Raw genomic sequence first — 18,168 nt, forward strand, 5'->3', positions numbered from 1 at the left:
GAATCATACAGTATGTGAGCTTTTGAAATGGCTTTCTTAACTCAGCATAATGCCCGTGAGATCTCTAAGTCATTGTGCATATCAATAATTCATCCCTTTTTAGTGTTGAATAGTATTCCATGGTATAGATGTAACATGGTTTTTTTAATTAACCATTTACCTATTGAGAGATATTGTAGCTGTTTACTTTTTTTTTTTTGCTATTACAAATAAAACTGCTACTAAAATTGTACACAGGTTTTTGTGAAAATGAAGTTATTATTTCTCTTAGACAAGTGTCCAGGAGGACAAGTGTATGGTGAGTGTATAGTCAAGGTTTTAAGAAATTGTCAAACTATTTTCCAGAGTGGCTGTCCAATTTTACACTCCTACCAGTAATGGATGAGAGATCATGACTTTTTATTTCGGCTGTTCTAAAAGGTACATAGTGATAACTCATCACAGTCTCTTAATGTGCATTCCCCTAAGGCTAGTAATGTTCACCATCTCTTCAAGTGCTTATCTGCATGCCATGTATCCTTCACGGTAAAATGTCTCTTTAGGTCTTGTGTCTGCTTTTCTAACTTGATTATTTGTTTCTTTTAATGTTGAGCTTTGAAAGATCTTTATACTTTGTGTGTTTAAGTCTTTGGTTAGAGATATGTGGCTTGCAAGTATGGTCTCCTAGTATGTAACTTGCCTTTTTATTCTCTTAAAAGGTTCTTTCAGAGAAAGTTTCTCATTTTAATGATATCAAATGCATTTATTTTCTTTTTGGTTGGTGCTTTGGTATCATGTCTAAGGACTCTTCTCCAAGAATTTTAGTCCTATTTTCTAAAAGTTTTATAGTTTTATGATTTACATTTAAATATTTTTTCCATTTTTAATTCATTTTCATATAATGTGTGAAGTTTAAGTTCTTTTTTGCCTATGACTATCCAATTACTCTAAGTATCATTGATTAACAAAACAGTTCTCCTAACTTTAATTCATTTTTAAATTAAAAATAAATAAATAGTTATATGAGGGCCAAACTGACCAGTGTTAATATTAAATACTGAACTTGGAAACTATCCAAGTTAGCGAATTTCTACAAAAATATATGCCACAGGATAATGCCACAAGTTAATATGTTAATAACTTCGAAAGAAGTCTGAAAAGTATTGTAAGGGTATCATTGCTATCATAATACTCTTATTTCAATAAAACTTGGTCAAGTTATCTTTAGAAATTAAATGATAGATGACTCTTCTTATAAATTGGATTCTTAAGCTCCAAGCTGCTTTGGCCTGCAAACATGTCAATAAGAACTGAAAGTGATGGATCTCCCTGATACTGATATTTGACAACTAGGAACTGTACAGAGAAAATCAAATTACTTGAATAAACTAATGAGCTCTCAAATGTCAATATATAACTAAATAAAATAATAGAAAAGCTTGCCCTTTCTGTTGTTTCTTTCCTTCTTAATACCCCATGAATCACAGAATTTCAGCACGCTCTAAATGAAGCTTGAGACTTTATCTAGTCCAGTATCTTCATACAGCTGGATAACTCTTTCTGGGTAGAACATCTAAAACAAAGGCTAATGATTTCTTCTAAGTGTCAAATGATTTTGTTTGTTTAAATGAATCAATGAGGATATTTAGCATAGAGTTAAGAAAGCAAACTCTAGATAATGGCTGCCTGGATTCAAATCCCACCTTTTCTTGCTGTTCAAAAATTGCTTAGTTAACAAAGAGTTGGCCTCAGATGCAATAGAAAGAACATAATAGAGTTGTTTGGAGAATTATACTCAAAATAAACTATGCATATAAAACAATTAGCAAAAAAAGCCTGGCATTTAGTAAACTCAGTGATTATTTCTACTCACCTTCTGCCTACAGAAAAATTATTTCACTTGGTCCATTATTCTCTTGACAAAATCAACCTGTTCTCCCTCTGAATGCTCAACATTCAGGTGTTTCTCACACTGGGACTTAACTACATTTTATACCATCTTGTTGAATACTCATTAATGGCATAAGTCATTCCTTGTTCTGTTTTTGGTTTTTGTTTGGAGGTAAAGAAAAAAAAAAAAAACAGCTACCATAAAGACTATCTTAATCATTTTTAAGGAAAAATACTGAACATTTTCATTCAATATGAAAAGCGGAAAAATTAAGGAGGAGGAGAGTGAGGCAGGTTGATATACATGAAATGTCTGTATCAAATATGAAATTATGGAAAAAAAGTCACATTATATTTCCATAATTTATAGTTTATATATAAAAACACTGTAAAAAAAATCTGTGCCAAAATCTTTGTACAGACTTAAATGTTCGATAAAAAACTTGATTCTTTATAAATAATAATAAGTACTCAGATAAGTGGAAAATGGCCTGATTGCCAGAAAAAGGTATAGGTGATAAAAAGAGCTTCTCTTCTTCTTAGATGTTAATTTACACTCAATTTCCAGGCCCTACCTGTGATGCTACTCAGTGGGCCAGTGTCTTGGGCCATTCAGACTTTTCTTACTGCCTGTAACCCAGGTTGACACACTTGCTTGCTGGCTTTTTGAGACTCATTTGTCTACCAGGCTTAGTCTAATTCGTGAATAAGTGACATGGGCTACTTTGGGTGGTATAATTTCTGTAAAAACAGAAAAGCAAACCAAAATAAACATACAAAAACCTGTTGGAATTCACCACAGTCTGGGCCTATATATCTCCATCACATCATTAAAGCACCTGCCTCTCTTAAAATCCTTGCTTGACCTCTCGCCAAGGTCCAGAAACACCACTGATGTCTGAGCAGCTCGAGAAAGGTAGTGCTAGGGAACTTTAAAGAGTTAGCAGGAATCCTAAACAGGGGCCCAATATTGTTTTTCTAATTTACATCTCATAAAACGTACTACTCCCTGTTGATAAAGAAAGTCTGAATATCTTCTCATTAAGAAAGGAGTGGTTGGAAATGTTTTTGCTTTTGAAAATCCCCTAAGAAGAAAACCAATTCCAATGATTTAGAGTGTAAAGAATACTATGATTGAACTGCTCATCCTTGAGAAGTTAAGTCACAAACTTCTACATAAAAAGAAAATTTCAGAGTTGAACAAAATTTCACCTGTTTCTAACTTCTGTACTCTGTGAAGAGCTTAACCTATATATATATATATATATACTGACTCATGCATGAAAAAACTGCAACCTCCTTTATGTAATTATAGTAGCCTGTGGGAACTGCTTCAGAATTGAACAATATGTATTATAATTATCAGAAACAAATTCAATCCAAAGAAAGAAAATCAGAGACCTGTCATTCTGGTGAAACACAAATCTTGAGAAAAAAAGCATACATGTTGCTGCAGAGAATTATGCTCCCTAACTACAGCATCAACCTACATACATTTTCAGTAGAATCAACTTATATATTTGCACACCAGCTGAAATCAAATAAATTGAAGGTTTTAGGATGGGAAATCCTCCAAGCTATAAATATTCTTTTCTTTTAGCTAAAAAAAAAATTCTGGGGTTGAAAACAAGAGCTGACTTCAACATGCTTTGTCCTAATATATCTTAGTATCACTATTAAAACGTTTGGCTATCATTCCACAGATAGGGTTTACATTTTTGCAGAGCTCAGGATTTTACTGTTTTGGGAAATAATCTTTTGAAAAGAAGAGAGCATCAATATTTCTCTTAGAGTTCCCTGGAGACCCAGCTGGTTAAGGACCCAAAGTGGTCACTGCTATGGTGCAGGTTTAATTCCTAGCCTAAGGAACTTCCACATGCAATCAGAAAAAAAAAAAAAAAAAAAAAAAAGCCCAACCCTTTCCTGGGCAATAAAAGCATTAAAAAAATTCTCTTCATTTATGTACTTTCATTGGAATCAGAGTTAATTCAGGCTAATTTGAGTGAATGGCAACTTGAGACTTGTGCTAGGAGAGAGAGTGGGGTTGAATACAGTTTAATTCAATCAACAGAAACCTGATATCAAAATACAGCATTATACATATTTTAATAGTCCTTAACTTCAAACGTGTACCCCAAGCACAACAATTTCACACCTTCTTTTGTGAAGATTAAAGGAGAGAACTGTTTTTGAAAGAATTCAATAAAGTATCACAAAATTAAGATATATACACAAAACAGCCCCTAAAATACAAATGTGTGCATATGCATACACATGTACCCTCTAAGACTGTTCTCTAATACAGAAATATTTGTTACTGTCTTTTGTGTCTAGTTAAACATGTTTCAGATTGATTCCTTGGTGCTGATACTTTCATGGTTTACATTTTGAACTGAGTTTACAAATTTCTTTCAAAACAGCCTCAGACTGACCTTGTAGATGCAAAGCAGTACGAAATCTATAGAACAGAAACAATATTTGATCCTCATCATTATTTTCCTCTTAATACAGTCTCTTACTAGGGGATACTCTTGAGATAAATGGTTTGTATTAACTTGCTAGGGCTATCATCACAAAATACCATAATCTGCGTGGCTGAAATAGCAGAAACTTACTTTCTCACAGTTCTGGAAGCTAAAAGATTGGGGTTCCCACTGTGGCTCAGCAGTAACGAACCTGGCTAGGATCCATGAGGATGCGGGTTCAATCCCTGGCCTTACTCAGTAGGTTAAGGATCCGGTGTTGCCATGAGCTGTGGTGTGGGTTGCAGATGTGGCTCAGATCCCCTGTTGCTGTGGCTGTGGTGTAGGCCGGCAGCCACCACTCTGATTCAACCCCTAGCCTGGGAACTGCCATATGTCGTGGGTACAGCTGTAAAAAGCAAAAAAAAAAAAAAAAAAAAAAAAAAAAAAGTTGTTGGTAGCTTTAGTTTCTTCTGATGTTTGCCCAGTGGTTGTGGATAGCTGCCTCCTCACAGTGTCCTCATATAGTCTTTCCCCTGCACACATGCATCTCTGGTGTCTTAAGTGTCCAAATGTCTTCTTCTTACAAGGCCACCACTTGGAACAGATTAGGACCCACCCTAACAGTTGCATTTTAACTTATTTCTTTAAAGACATTACCTCCCACTACACTCATATAATGAGGTACTGGGAATTAGAGTTTCAACATATGAATTGGGGGGGTACAGTTTAGTTTATAACATGGCTCAAATACCTTAAGCTCTGGCTGTTTTTTGGTTGTCTCTATACATTCCCAACCCTACCAAAAATTCTCTGCATTCTCTCTTGAAATTCATAGAAATACGAATAGAGGAATCATGAAAAAACCGGTAGCTCTGATAATCCTCTTTGGTCAAAATCTATGTGTGTGAGTTCCAATACGAATAATTGCCTCTTATATTTGTTGGTTTGTTTATATTTTGTTTGTTTGGGGGGGGTTTTTTGGGGGGGATTTGTTTTTGTTGTTGTTATTGTTTTCATTTTTTATTTTTTTGGCTACACTCATGGCATGCAGAAGTTCACAGGTCAAGGGTCAAACCTGTGCCACGACAGCTTCCCAGAGCCACTTCAGTGACAACCCTGGATACTGAACCCATGCACCACATGGGAACTCCACCTCTTATATGTATTTAAATAGGATTCTTTGTTTTAGGAAGGTTGTGTCATGATAGCAATTCTCTGTTTTCCTACTCCTGGGATTACTTAACCAACTTCTGTTTTAATCACCATTAATTTCTTATTCAAACCTAACTAGCGAAGGAAAAAAAAAAAAACTTTTAAGATTTTTTGGAAGGAAAAATAACTCAGGAACAGGAAAGGTTACATTAATTATTCTCAGGAAAGGTAATGTCACCTCCTTAGCAGTCAGTATATTGTCTGCTCTCAGGACAAATAAAAATATGACATAATTATAGTGAAGTAAATTCAAACAGCAAGATTATCCAACTTAATTGAGGCCAGAGTCAACCGGGTCTGATAAGAAGTTTTGTAAATGGAAGTGACTGCAGTATTTACTTCATCAATAACACCTACTTGAATTAAATAACTACATCAAAGAAAAAAAGAGAAACTTCATGACCATTCAATGGCTTTACATAGTTAATTATTTTATTTTATTTTAAGTTAATTAAATCTTACCCTAAAATATGGACATGCAACACAAGGAGGTGTTACATGTCAGCCAATCAATAATATTTATCACATATTGGCAATGTTTCATGGCTGTGCTTTATAATGAGAGAGGAGTTGGATACACTTAATTCAATAAAACTAATAAATATTGTTTTATCTACACTTAAAAGTTACATACAAATGCCTCAGGAAGTTAAGAGTTACCATGCAACTAAGCAATTCTACTCTTAGATATATATATTCAAGAGAATACCCAAATGAAAGCATATGTGATGCAAAAACTTGTACAAGAATATTCACAGCAGCACTATATGTTCATCAAAGTAAAAAATGGAAACAACCCAAATTTCCATCAATGGACGAGTGGATGGATAAAATGTGGTATATCCACACAACAGAATATTATTCAACAGTATAAAGGAATGAAGTATTGACACATGCTACAGCAAAGCTGGTCCTTGAAAATAATATACTAAGAAAAAGAAGCTACTCAAAAAAGACCCTATATTGTATCATTCCATTTATATGAAGTGTCCAGAATAGGCAAATATAGAGACATGGAGTAGATTAGTGTTTGCTTAGGGATGGAGCAGAAGGGTCAGGGGAATAGGAATTTGCTGCTAATGGGTATAGAGTTTCCTTCAGAAGTGACAAAAATATTCTAAATTAGATTGTGGTTTTGATCACCCAGCCCTGTGAATACACCAAAAAGCATTACATTGTACACTTTAAATGGGTAAATTATGGTGAACTATATCTCAATAAAGCAATTTTTTTTAAAAAAGCTCTCCCTGACTGTTTTATTTTATTTTATTTGCAATTTAATTTATATTGTGTCTTTTTGGAGCATAAAATTACTTTGCCTGGATAACATTAATTTACAGCCAAAAGAAAAAAAATACATATTTATTAACTTGGAAACATCAATGAAACAATTCACCTTGTGTTCATTTTTAATGCCACCTGTGACCTCTGATACTAAAGTCAGTACCCTTCTGTAACCTCTCTTCCTTGTAGAGATAAAACATCAATTTAGTTTTGGATTTAAAGCAAACAGGATCATTATGTTTGTAGAGTATTCCATAGCTTTGCTATTCTAGCAATCTGTGACTTATAAATGTTGCAAGACATCTTCCTTCTCTAAATGATTTTCTTGAGGCATGAGTCTTGATACGTGGAAACAAAAAAGAAAAAAGAAAAAAAAAAGAAAAAGAAAAGAAGGAAATCACCCTGCAGTCATAGAATTCAATCTATTTCTAGTTCCTCAATTGAATTATGAACCACATCTGTTCTCTTCTGTAGTTGCATCAAAAGCCAACTTTCAAACATCTAGCCATTTTATTTTATTTTCATCAAAGTAAAGGTAAATCAGAGCTAACCTCAAAAGTTCTAGTGTTTTAGCTTTGCTTTAGAAGTAAGGGAAAGGAAAAAAAAGATCGGTTTCTAAGTGACCCTTGACCTTTGAACCACAACCTCCTTGCCACTAAAGCATTCAGCACCTCATTTAATCTCCCCTCTCTGCACTAGCATAGAGTAAAGGAAACGGAAAAAATAATCTGGGGACTTCATCAATTTTTCATGAATTTTCATTTAGGCCAGAACCCCCTCTTACCCTGGTCGATAGATCAAGCTGCTGTCATATATTTACCACCTGGGGCTACAGCTGCTATCTCTAGGGGCTGCCACTGACTCAGGCTGCATCACAGGCAGCCACAATCTGTATGAAGACCTCTGTGCTCATTCTGCTCCAAACACGGAGAGCACTGGTGTTCAAACTGAAATCCTATCTGCACCAGCTATGCCTCAGCTCTCTTGGTGGTCCCATCGGGAAACTACATATTAACTTCTTCAGTGCCAAGTGTCTTGCCCACAGACCCTGCAATTCTGCCTTTTAAATATGTGAAAATCACTTTTTATCTCTCTTGCGTTCAAGAGATTTAAAAAGCATTTTCTGGATTGCTATTTATTTTCCAAACCAAGAAGGGAAAAATGCAAAAACGTGGTAAGTGATTCAAATCACCATTGCAATGATTGGCCCAGATTTTCTTCCTCCATTACATTGTTCCATTACATAAAACTAAAGAACATAATTTTAAAAAAATGTATGATAAAAAACAGGCTAATATCTATACAATCAGTCAAGACAAATTATCAATAAAAGTACACATTTCATATGACAGCAGAAAGTGAGACTGTTGAAATTTAAAATGAAAAACAAGATGAACCAGAATCAAAAATTCTGGATTTTTTTAAATCAATAATCGTTTCACAATAAAAGTTGTAACAAGTTTGTTCGCTACTTATCCATATACTCTTAACGATCTAGATACTCCGAGCTATGCCTAAATCAATAATCAACTGATTTTTAACTCCCGCAGGATGTTTGGCAAGCCTGGAGACAGTTTCAGCGGTCACAACTTGGGTTGTAAGGGTGCTACTGGCATCACCTGGGCAAAGGCCAGAGATGCCGCTACACATCCTACAATGCAGAGCACAGCCCCCACAACAAACTAACCCATCCTCAATGGCAGCAGGGCAAAAGGGTGGATACTCTACTCTGACTCCCTCAAACCCAATTCATAAATGAATTTTTGAAAGAAGAGGCAGCATTTACCACTCCAACTCCACTACCTACTCATTCTTCCGTTACTTTGCTCTCTTTCCATCCCTAGAGCCCACAGATAATTTTTATTAGAGCTCCATGTGGCATTTTCACTGCCAACCACTTTTTCTGTCCTAAAATTATTTCCTTATTTTTCTTGTTAACTTCACTTTCTATATCCTATCACTCCAATAACTCCTCTGAACCTCCTGACCCAGCCTTCTTTCCTTTGTCCACCATTAAATACTGATGTTCCAAACTATGGGAGGGACCTCAGCCCTTATTAACCTCTCCCTACACACAGTTTGCCTGGGCAATCACATCCACATCCATCTACTCCCGTGGCTTCTACCCCCATCTGGGAAAAACCTCTCTTCTCAATTCCAGAAGCTCTTTCCTTAATAGAACATGATGTATTTTTACTTTATTTCACTGGTATGTCAAACAATATAGCCTAAGCTGACTTCATTCTCTTGTTCCCACTAGAATTACTTCTCTTCTATTTGCCATCCCTGTGGATGGTAGGTATCACAATATATCTAGTCAATCCACCCAAAAAAATCTGGGAATCACCTTCTATCCCCCAAACCACCCATAAAGTGATTTGATTTTTAAGTTCTAACTGCAATTCAAAATACTTTCTTGTTTCAATCTTCCAAATAATTTGACAGCTTATCTTAATTCCATTCTGGCTTCAGTCATTATCCCTTTAACCCAAACTTCAATTTTCTTTCAAAGATTCTCTCTTTATATAACAAAAAGTCTAGATTTTATGATGCAGCACACGTGTATCTTTCCAACTGTATGCTGCCCAACGACCTCATTTCAAGCTACCTGCAGGTCTCCAAATACACAGTGTTATTAGGCTTCCATTCTTTCCATTAATAGATAAGGAAATCAATGTGCCATAACTGAGCAATTACACAAAGTATCCTAAAATATGAAGGTCAAATATGCATATGACCTGCAGCAGTTCTTCTATCATTTTATAAAAATATCTTGGTTCCCAACAGTATTGACAAATCATAATGCTTTGACCCACATTTCCATATTAACACATTTTATGAAACATGTAAGGAAAGGGAGAAGACTGATGAGCTAAAGCGAAAGAGATGAGCAGCCTATAAATGGATATTATTTGATCTTGAGTTGCCTCAAATGGCATGAACTGTTGACAGGGCATTAGAAGAAAGAATTTTATTCACCAGCTAAATCCAATTTAGAAGCCTTCTTGTTTTCCTTTCTAGGTCAGAAGTATTTCTTAGCATTTTTCAAAACTCAGCGATTTCCAAATAAAAACATACTACAGCCACATGATGTGAAAAAAAAAATCATAGTTTAAAATTTTCCTTCTAAAACATTTTGATTCATTATTAATGATTCTATTAGGAAAGAGAGCAATCCTTTGGATTAAGTAAAAGTACAAGATGTGTTTGGGGGGCAATTTAAACAAAGCTAAGTCTCAGAAAAAAAAATAAGTTTATAGTTGTTCAACAATAAAATCACTCTCCAATTTAGATAAACTGTAATTGAGAAGAAAGTTAGTTAAGGATTAAAAATTGCTGTTTCCTTAAAATAAATGAGCTACAAGAATATATAGTACAAGAGAGAACAGAGCCCGATATTTTATAGTAACTATAAATGGAATATAACTTTTAAAAATTGTAAATCACTACGTTGTACATCTGAAATTTATATAGGATTTTATATCAACTAGACCTCAATTAAAAAAAAAACTAAAATAAAACCAGGTATCTGCTGATGAGTACAAAAAAAAAAATTAAAAGTTCTTTATTTTTATTTACATAAAATGGGCTAGATTTCATTTGAGTATTTTTCTAAATATGGCACAGTTCTCTAAAGCTGATAATTAGAATATTCGTGGTCTGATCTTGAATTCCCCATTAACTTATAGTTTTGAATCTCTGTCACTTAACCATCATGGGTTTCATTTTATGTATAAAAGGGAAGAATAATGCCTATTATATTTACTATAAAGGGATCTGGTGAGGGGAGAAAGTCAGTAGAATTGAAATATTCCAATATGTTTGAAATGTTCTAGAAATAATATATTTCAAAATAAAAATGGAGCAGTTAGGAATATTTGCATTCTTGACATTTTGTAAAGTGTACATTTCAAATCTCACTAAAGTGTGCTTCATCTAACTACTTTCTGAAGTAAGTTTAAAAATGAAATTTTATCTAGCAACTTGTGCAAAGTGGCACTACTAGCAAAGTTTCTAATCCTTATATCTTAAAGTACTTTACACAATAAATTTGGGTTTTACGATTTTCCAGTCTTTTTCTACTGGACTTAACACATTCCAAGCATGGAGTGGGTTCCAGATTTCCTGATATAAACTATAAATCAAAGGACTAGATGCTAAAGAACAAAAGCTTGTACTGGGATAGCTGAATAAAAAGTTGTATAATTTTGTTCACTAAAACACACTTTCATGTGTAAAGGTACTAATACACTGTTGAGAATTTCAATACAGATATACACAAGTACCATGTACATGGTGAGTATAAATATCAATGTTAACTGAAGACACAAGATCATGAACTATTTATCCAGCACCCGCCCCCAGCCATAGAGAAAGACTCATGTGTCCTGAAATATTTCAGTTCTCTTACCTATGAACACCCACTTGTACAACCAGAAAGTTAAAGAGCACAACCTTCTTTAAGGCCCAATTACCGCCACCTTATTCACAAATAATTCCGGATACAATCTTTCCTTGAAGTAGATAATGTCAAAATTATATGGTGTTGTTCAAATGATGACACCAAATCCTCACTTATAAACCAGAAGCAAATCTAATGTATTTTTAAATTTGTTCTTGAAAACCATTCAGAGAAATTAAGTTATGGAGTCAGTGTTCAAAATACATGCAAAGTCTTGACATCCTGATTTACTAGTGCTGATTTATAAATAAATAAATTTTAAAATGGCAAAGGCGGGGCAAGTCCTTAGCTACTGCTGGTTTCCAAAACTGAACAAGATATTGCTATATATGAACATTTTGTCCCAGTAGAGAAATCAGTTTCTTCTATGATGAATTTTTAATTAAAAAACAAAGTATAGTTGCTGTTACTGTTGGTGTATTCTCCCTTGCATATCTGGGGTAATGACTCCTGAATTTAGCCTGGAAGTAAAGGAGTTAATATAACCTAGAGAGTATATTCTTTTTAAAGTTGCATACAAAAATTAGATTTAGAAATATATATATGTATGTGTACATATATAAAATAGCTACATAGAAATAAGTAACAGAAATAGGTAAAATATTGAATTTATGTCTTGTATTTATGCCATGCTACACATAAGCTTTTATTTAACACTGCCAACTTTAATACTTGATTATATCTTTCATTAATAATTCAAATTTTAAATATGACCAGCATGATCGCCACCTTGCTTTAATATAATTACATAATACCTACACTGCTTCAATATAACTAAGTTTACTGCAACACCTTGGCTTGACATTATTTTGAACAGCTTTCTTGGGAGAAGGCAGCATAAAATTCTGCAGTATGCTGATATTCTTTAGGTATTAAGCATCTATGGGAACGAACCAAAGAGTACTAAAAATAAAGCAGAGTAAAAGTGCATGCCATTTATGAGATTCATTACGTTTACTTACATGCCACTTCCAGAGATGCATTTCGACTCACAGCTTCCCCAAGGTAGTTCCTTGCAACACACACGTAGCTTCCTTCATCAGGTTTACTTCTGCGCCCATGCACAATGCGCAAGAAGAATAAGGATCCGCTGGGCAGAAGCATCCTGTGGGACCGGGGATCATCCTTGTCAGTCTCCACCCGCTCACCATCCTTGTACCACTCAATGGTGGGTGTTGGCCGGCCCTCAGCCTTACAGTTCAAAGTGGTAGGCTCTCCCTTGGAAACAATGACATCAGAAGGGTGCTCCACAATCCGCGGGGGGAAGTCTTCCTGGCGAAGACGAGATCCTACGAAATGGGACAGAATGAAGACGAACTTTTAACATTTCCTCATCTATAACTTTTGTTTCATTTAGGATCATGTCGATGAAATTAAACTATTCAATCACTCCAAATGCACTTACTACTATTTTATTTTTGCTTTGGTCTTTGTATTTTATCCATCTCATAAGCCATCTCAAGGCCCTCGTGGGACAAGATGATAGAGCAATACATTAATGTGTTAATTCTAATGAGTCAGGGGTAACATGTACCAGGAGTCCTGACAAACAGAAGTAAAAGGAGCATGAAATTTTCTTTTGGAACCAGTAAGTTAGAATGGGTACTAAGATGAGTGAGGCTGATTTCCTGTCCTTAAAGTGCTTACTATGTACCTGGGGAGTAACCCAAGTGGGCAAGTACCTAGACTACACACATAGAAACCATTTATCATGTTGGCACTATGTATCAGAGTCAACACAAAAAGGAACCTGAACATTATGTACAAATAATAACACAATTTATTAGATGAGGAAGAAGCTTAATGACACAAATTGCCCAGAACTATAAAGGAAATATGCAGTAGAAGACAAGATTTGAACCCAAGTATGTCTGACTGAGGAGCTCAAATCATTATGTTAAAATAAGTACCACATGGAGGTCTAAGAAATGCACTGCAGGAAAAAAATCAGGAAAAGTAATGTTAACTCTAACTAGAGCATAGCCTCAAAGTCAGAATTTAAATTAAGTTGTAAAGAATGAAAATAATATGTCAACTGAAGGAGAACGACATTCAGACTGAAGAAACAGCATGAGCAAAAGGACAGAGATATAACAGTACATGCATAACACATCTCATAACCAGGGAGAAATTTAATGTGGCAGCTGAGGATGAAAGGCAATCTTACATCCAGAGACAAAAAAGGGCTTAAAATATCATGCTAGGGAGTGTACTTTTATTCTATACGGCTAACTGATTTTGAGGGGGCAGTGACATGGCATGACATCTGTGTATTAGAAAGATTCTTTTGGTCTGCAACATAAAAGATGACAATGGAGGCAAAGACAGGTGAAAGTTACTTCAATATCCCAGAGAATAACAGGAACCTGACCTTGAAAAGCAACACTTAAGGTAGAAAAACAGAAGAAGACAGAAGGTCTATCATAAAATAAACACTTGACAGAATTTTGTATTCTACACAGTAAGGAAGAGTGAAAAGTAACAACTTTCTTGTGACTGTAGTGGAAGTGGAGCCACTAAGAAGTAGAAGGATTTGTGTGGTATTTTAAGACAAATTTTTCATAATGCATTGTGTTGAATATTTTAATTTATAAAGTGCCAGACACCATTATTTGTGGAAAAACCCTACCACTGCTGCAAATAATTCTAAAGGAGATGCTGAAAGAACCCTGTCTGGATACATAATGATAATCTAGATACGAGCTTTTAAAAGTTAACTCAAAATTTTCCAATCACCTAATATTAGTACATTTCTACTCAATAAACAGAAGTAATATTTACTCACCAATGTTATATATTCCAGCTTACTTTTGATATTAATTTCAAATTCATATTTTAACAAATGAAATTTAATTTCTTTTCTGAAGAAGATTAACTTTTAAAGGCTGCCGATTATCATTTGTTACCTCATCAGATCCAAGAAGGAAATTGTACAAGTGCTAGGTTCCTAAAGCAAGAGTAATTCACGGTACACAGGTCAGATTTAAGAAAGAAAGAAGACGAACTAAAAAGACCCAAAGTATTCAAATATAGACAGGAAATCACATCCTGCATCACAATAATAAAGAATGTTACTGTTACGGACTGAGGCCCTACCATAAATGAGGAAAACGAAGGATAGAGGAATTCTATTATTACAGAATATAAAAAGAATGATTTTTTAAAGTAATAATTAAATATGATCTTCAAGTATTTATCTATTATTAACGAATAATAGCTTGCAACTCAGTGACACATTCCTAAATGTAAACGTTTGCACACCTAGCCATAGAAACTGATTTTAAAATGCACCAAGAGGTCTATGTTACTTTTCAGGGTACGGTAAGCCACAATCATCTTGTTTAGATATCTTCCTTGTTTTGCTCTGATCTCTCATATGCAATCATCTACCTTCTCTCTAATGCCAAAGTTCTATTATTATTATTAATTTTTTTTTGTCTTTTTGCCTTTTCTAGGGCCACTTCCCATGGCATATGGAGGTTCCCAGCTTAGGGATCCAGGTGGGTGTGTGAAATATATCTCCTTGTGGTTTTGATTTGCATTTGCCTGATAGCTAATGATGCTGAGCATCTTATATGCTTGCTGCTCTTTTGTCTTTTTTGGATAAATGTCTATTTAAACCCTTTGCCTATTTAAAAATTTGGTTATTTGTACTTCTATTGAGTAGTAAGAATTCTTCATTTATTCTAGATATAAGTCCCTTTTCAGGTATGTGATTTACATTGTTTTTCTGATTCTATAGGGTTTTTGAAGTATTTTTTTCAAGAACAAATATATTTAAATTTGATGAAGTCCAATTTATTTATTATTTCATTTGTTCCATGTGATTTTGGTGCAGCTGCCGGCCTATGCCAGAGACACAGCAATGCGGGATCCAAGCTGTGTCTGTGACCTACACAACAGCTCACGGAAACACCAGATCCTTAATCCACTGAGCAAGGCCAGGGATCAAACCTGCACCCTCATGGTTCCTAGTCAGATTCGTTAACCACTGCACCACAACGGGAACTCCAAAATTGTTCTATTATTAAAACTAAGTAAGTTAATTGTCCATGTTTTTAGAGTGCTATTTTCTATATCAACAGTTCTCTACATTATTAGATGGTTGGCCTGGATAAGGCTTGAACAGAACCTGAAAAACCCTAACTCTTATTAACTAAAACATAAAATAACAGACTAATAAGAGAAATAGAAGCAAAAATGATATTTAGACTCCTGCACATTCAGTAAGCACTCAAAGTATCATTTATCACCACAACATACGTAAACTATTCTAGTGCTATCACATGTGGATATTCTTCTAGTACCTTTATTCCACTCATAAAAAATTCAAAAGAATACCTACAATCTAAATATGAAGTAAAATTATCAAACCATTAAAAGAAATTATAGCAGCAAATTTTCATGACCTTGAGTTAGTCAAAACTTTCATGAATATGACACCAAAATTACATGGAACAAATGAAATAATAAATAAAATTGGACTTCATCAAATTTAAATATATTTGTTCTTGAAAAAAATACTTCAAAAACCCCATAGAATCAGAAAAACAATGTAAATCACATACCTGAAAAGGGACTTATATCTAGAATAAATGAAGAATTCTTACTACTCAATAGAAGTACAAATAACCAAATTTTTAAATAGGCAAAGGGTTTAAATAGACATTTATCCAAAAAAGACAAAAGAGCAGCAAGCATATAAGATGCTCAACATCATTAGCTATTAGGCAAATGCAAATCAAAACCACAAGGAGATATATTTCACACACCCACTAGGATGGCAATAAACCAAAACAAACAAACAAACAAAAAAGTAAAATAACGAGAATTGTCTGGGATATTGAAAAATTGAGAGCCTCATACTTTGCTGGGAGAATGTAAAATGGTACAGCCACTTTGGAACACTATCTGGAGTTCCTCAAAAAAAATTGGAATTAATATATGACCCAGCAATTTCACTGCCTGGTACATAAACCAAGAAAAATAAAACCTCATGTCCAGCTAAAATTTGTACATGAATGTACTATAACATTCATAGCATTATTCATAATATTTTTAAGTGTTAAGAACCCTAATGTCTATTAACTGATGAATGTATAAATAAATGTTATATATCCACATAATAGAATATCAATCAGCAATAAAAATGAAATACAGATACACACTATAATGTAAGTGAACCCTGAAAACATACCAAGTGAAAAAAGCTAGTCGCAAAATTATTCCACTTCCATAAGATGTCCAGAATAGGCAAACCCAAAGAAACTAAAAGGAGGTTTGTGGTTGTCCAGGGTACGGAAGGGAGGTGAGGTGTGAAGAAAGACTGGGTAATATTTAGGGGTTGACGAAAATATTCTAAAATTGATTATGGTGATGGTTGGACAACCCCAGGAAAATAATGAAAACTATTACATTGTATGTTTTGTGTTTGTTTTTGTTTTGTTTGTTTGTTTTTGTCTTTTTGCCTTTTCTAGGGCTGCTCCCATGGCATATGGAGGTTCCCAGGCTAGGGGTCGAATCAGAGCTGTAGCCACCAGCCTACGCCAGAGCCATAGCAACGTGGGATCTGAGCCGCGTCTACGACCTACACCACAGCTCAGGCAACGCCGGATCCTTAACCCATTGAGCAAGGGCAGGGACCGAACCCGCAACCTCATGGTTCCTAGTCGGATTCGTTAACCACTGAGCCACAACGGGAACTCCTCGTATGCTTTAAATGAGTAAAATATGTGGCACATGAATTATATCTCAATGAAGTAGTTTTTAAAAAGTCATAAGTAAAGGCATTGTGAATAAATGTAATACAAGGCATTGTATCAGTTCATGTTTTCTCTTAATGATACGTTATTTTCCTCATTCATAATGTGAAGTTTTAAATGCAATAATCATCAGGCTGGCACTAGCCAATAGGGCATAAAATAAAGTCAAGAGGCTATACCAGCCAGATAGATAGATGATTGATAGATAGATAATGGAGATATGCAAAAACACAGCTGCAATCTAAACTTTAAGATTTAATAAAAGTGAGGAAATTCATTTTGAACTCCCTTAAATTCAGGCATTATGCAACCATAGTAGTGACCCTTCAGATGGATAAGCCTTAGATAGGCCCCTAAATTCTTTAAAACTGTTTATAAAAATGGGTATTCTTGTGTAGGCAGGAGGGAGTAGTGGCGAGTGTGTCCACAGATTTCATCAAATTTTCCAAGAGGTCTGAGGCTTAAAATTATGAAGGACCACTAAAGTACTGGGACCAAAACACACCCATTATTTGCTTCAAAAATACAAGCAACAACAAAAATGGTGCCAAGTTGTCAGCCAAAATCATTTGAAACCAAACAGTAGAGGGGGCTGTTCCTCACATGCACCACTGAAACAGTTTAACCTTAAAAGCTTCTGATATCCAAGGGCCTATCAGAAATCCAGGATCCCCAGTTAAAGCCCAGACCTACAGAATCAGAATCTGCATTTTAACAAGATTGCCTGGCGATGCATATGCACATCAAAGTTTGAGAAGCACTGCTCTAAACAATTCAGTTTGGCCTTGAGCTAAGGATGGTTTAATGCTTTTAACATGTTAAAAGAAGAGGAGGAAGAAGAAAAGGAGGAAGAAGAAAAAAAGGAGAAGATGGAGGAAGAAAGAGACTTCATATTGTCTACAAAGCTTAAGATACCACCTGATACTTTACAGAGAATGTTTGCCAGTCCTGCTCTAGAGCACCTGCTCAGCACTTTCCATTAATAACTTTAGTTATTTACACTTTTTATAAAGGACCACATAAGTGTTTTCTCCAGATTTCAGATAAAAAAAATTTTTCAACAGCAAGGGAAAAAAATACTTTGCTCATGTCAGAGGACATATTCTGGATTACT

General features: G+C 34.8%; 1 protein-coding gene across 50 annotated transcripts in view; it reads right to left on the minus strand.

Moving 5' to 3' along the window:
* Positions 1 to 18,168, minus strand: part of ROBO2 (roundabout guidance receptor 2) — a 1,676,226-nt gene that overhangs the window by 524,103 nt on the left and 1,133,955 nt on the right. For all 50 annotated transcript variants that reach the window (XM_084991702.1, XM_084991700.1, XM_084991678.1 and 47 more), the window contains one exon: positions 12,255 to 12,581. In XM_084991702.1, the coding sequence (XP_084847828.1) occupies positions 12,255 to 12,581 (327 nt within the window). The remainder of the gene's footprint in view (positions 1 to 12,254; positions 12,582 to 18,168) is intronic.

This window comes from Sus scrofa, chromosome 13, assembly GCF_054392235.1.
Source record: "Sus scrofa isolate SSC_HxYL_T2T_F1_AM1 chromosome 13, Sscrofa_HxYL_maternal_Yorkshire_Landrace_v2.0, whole genome shotgun sequence".
Taxonomy (NCBI): domain Eukaryota; kingdom Metazoa; phylum Chordata; class Mammalia; order Artiodactyla; family Suidae; genus Sus; species Sus scrofa.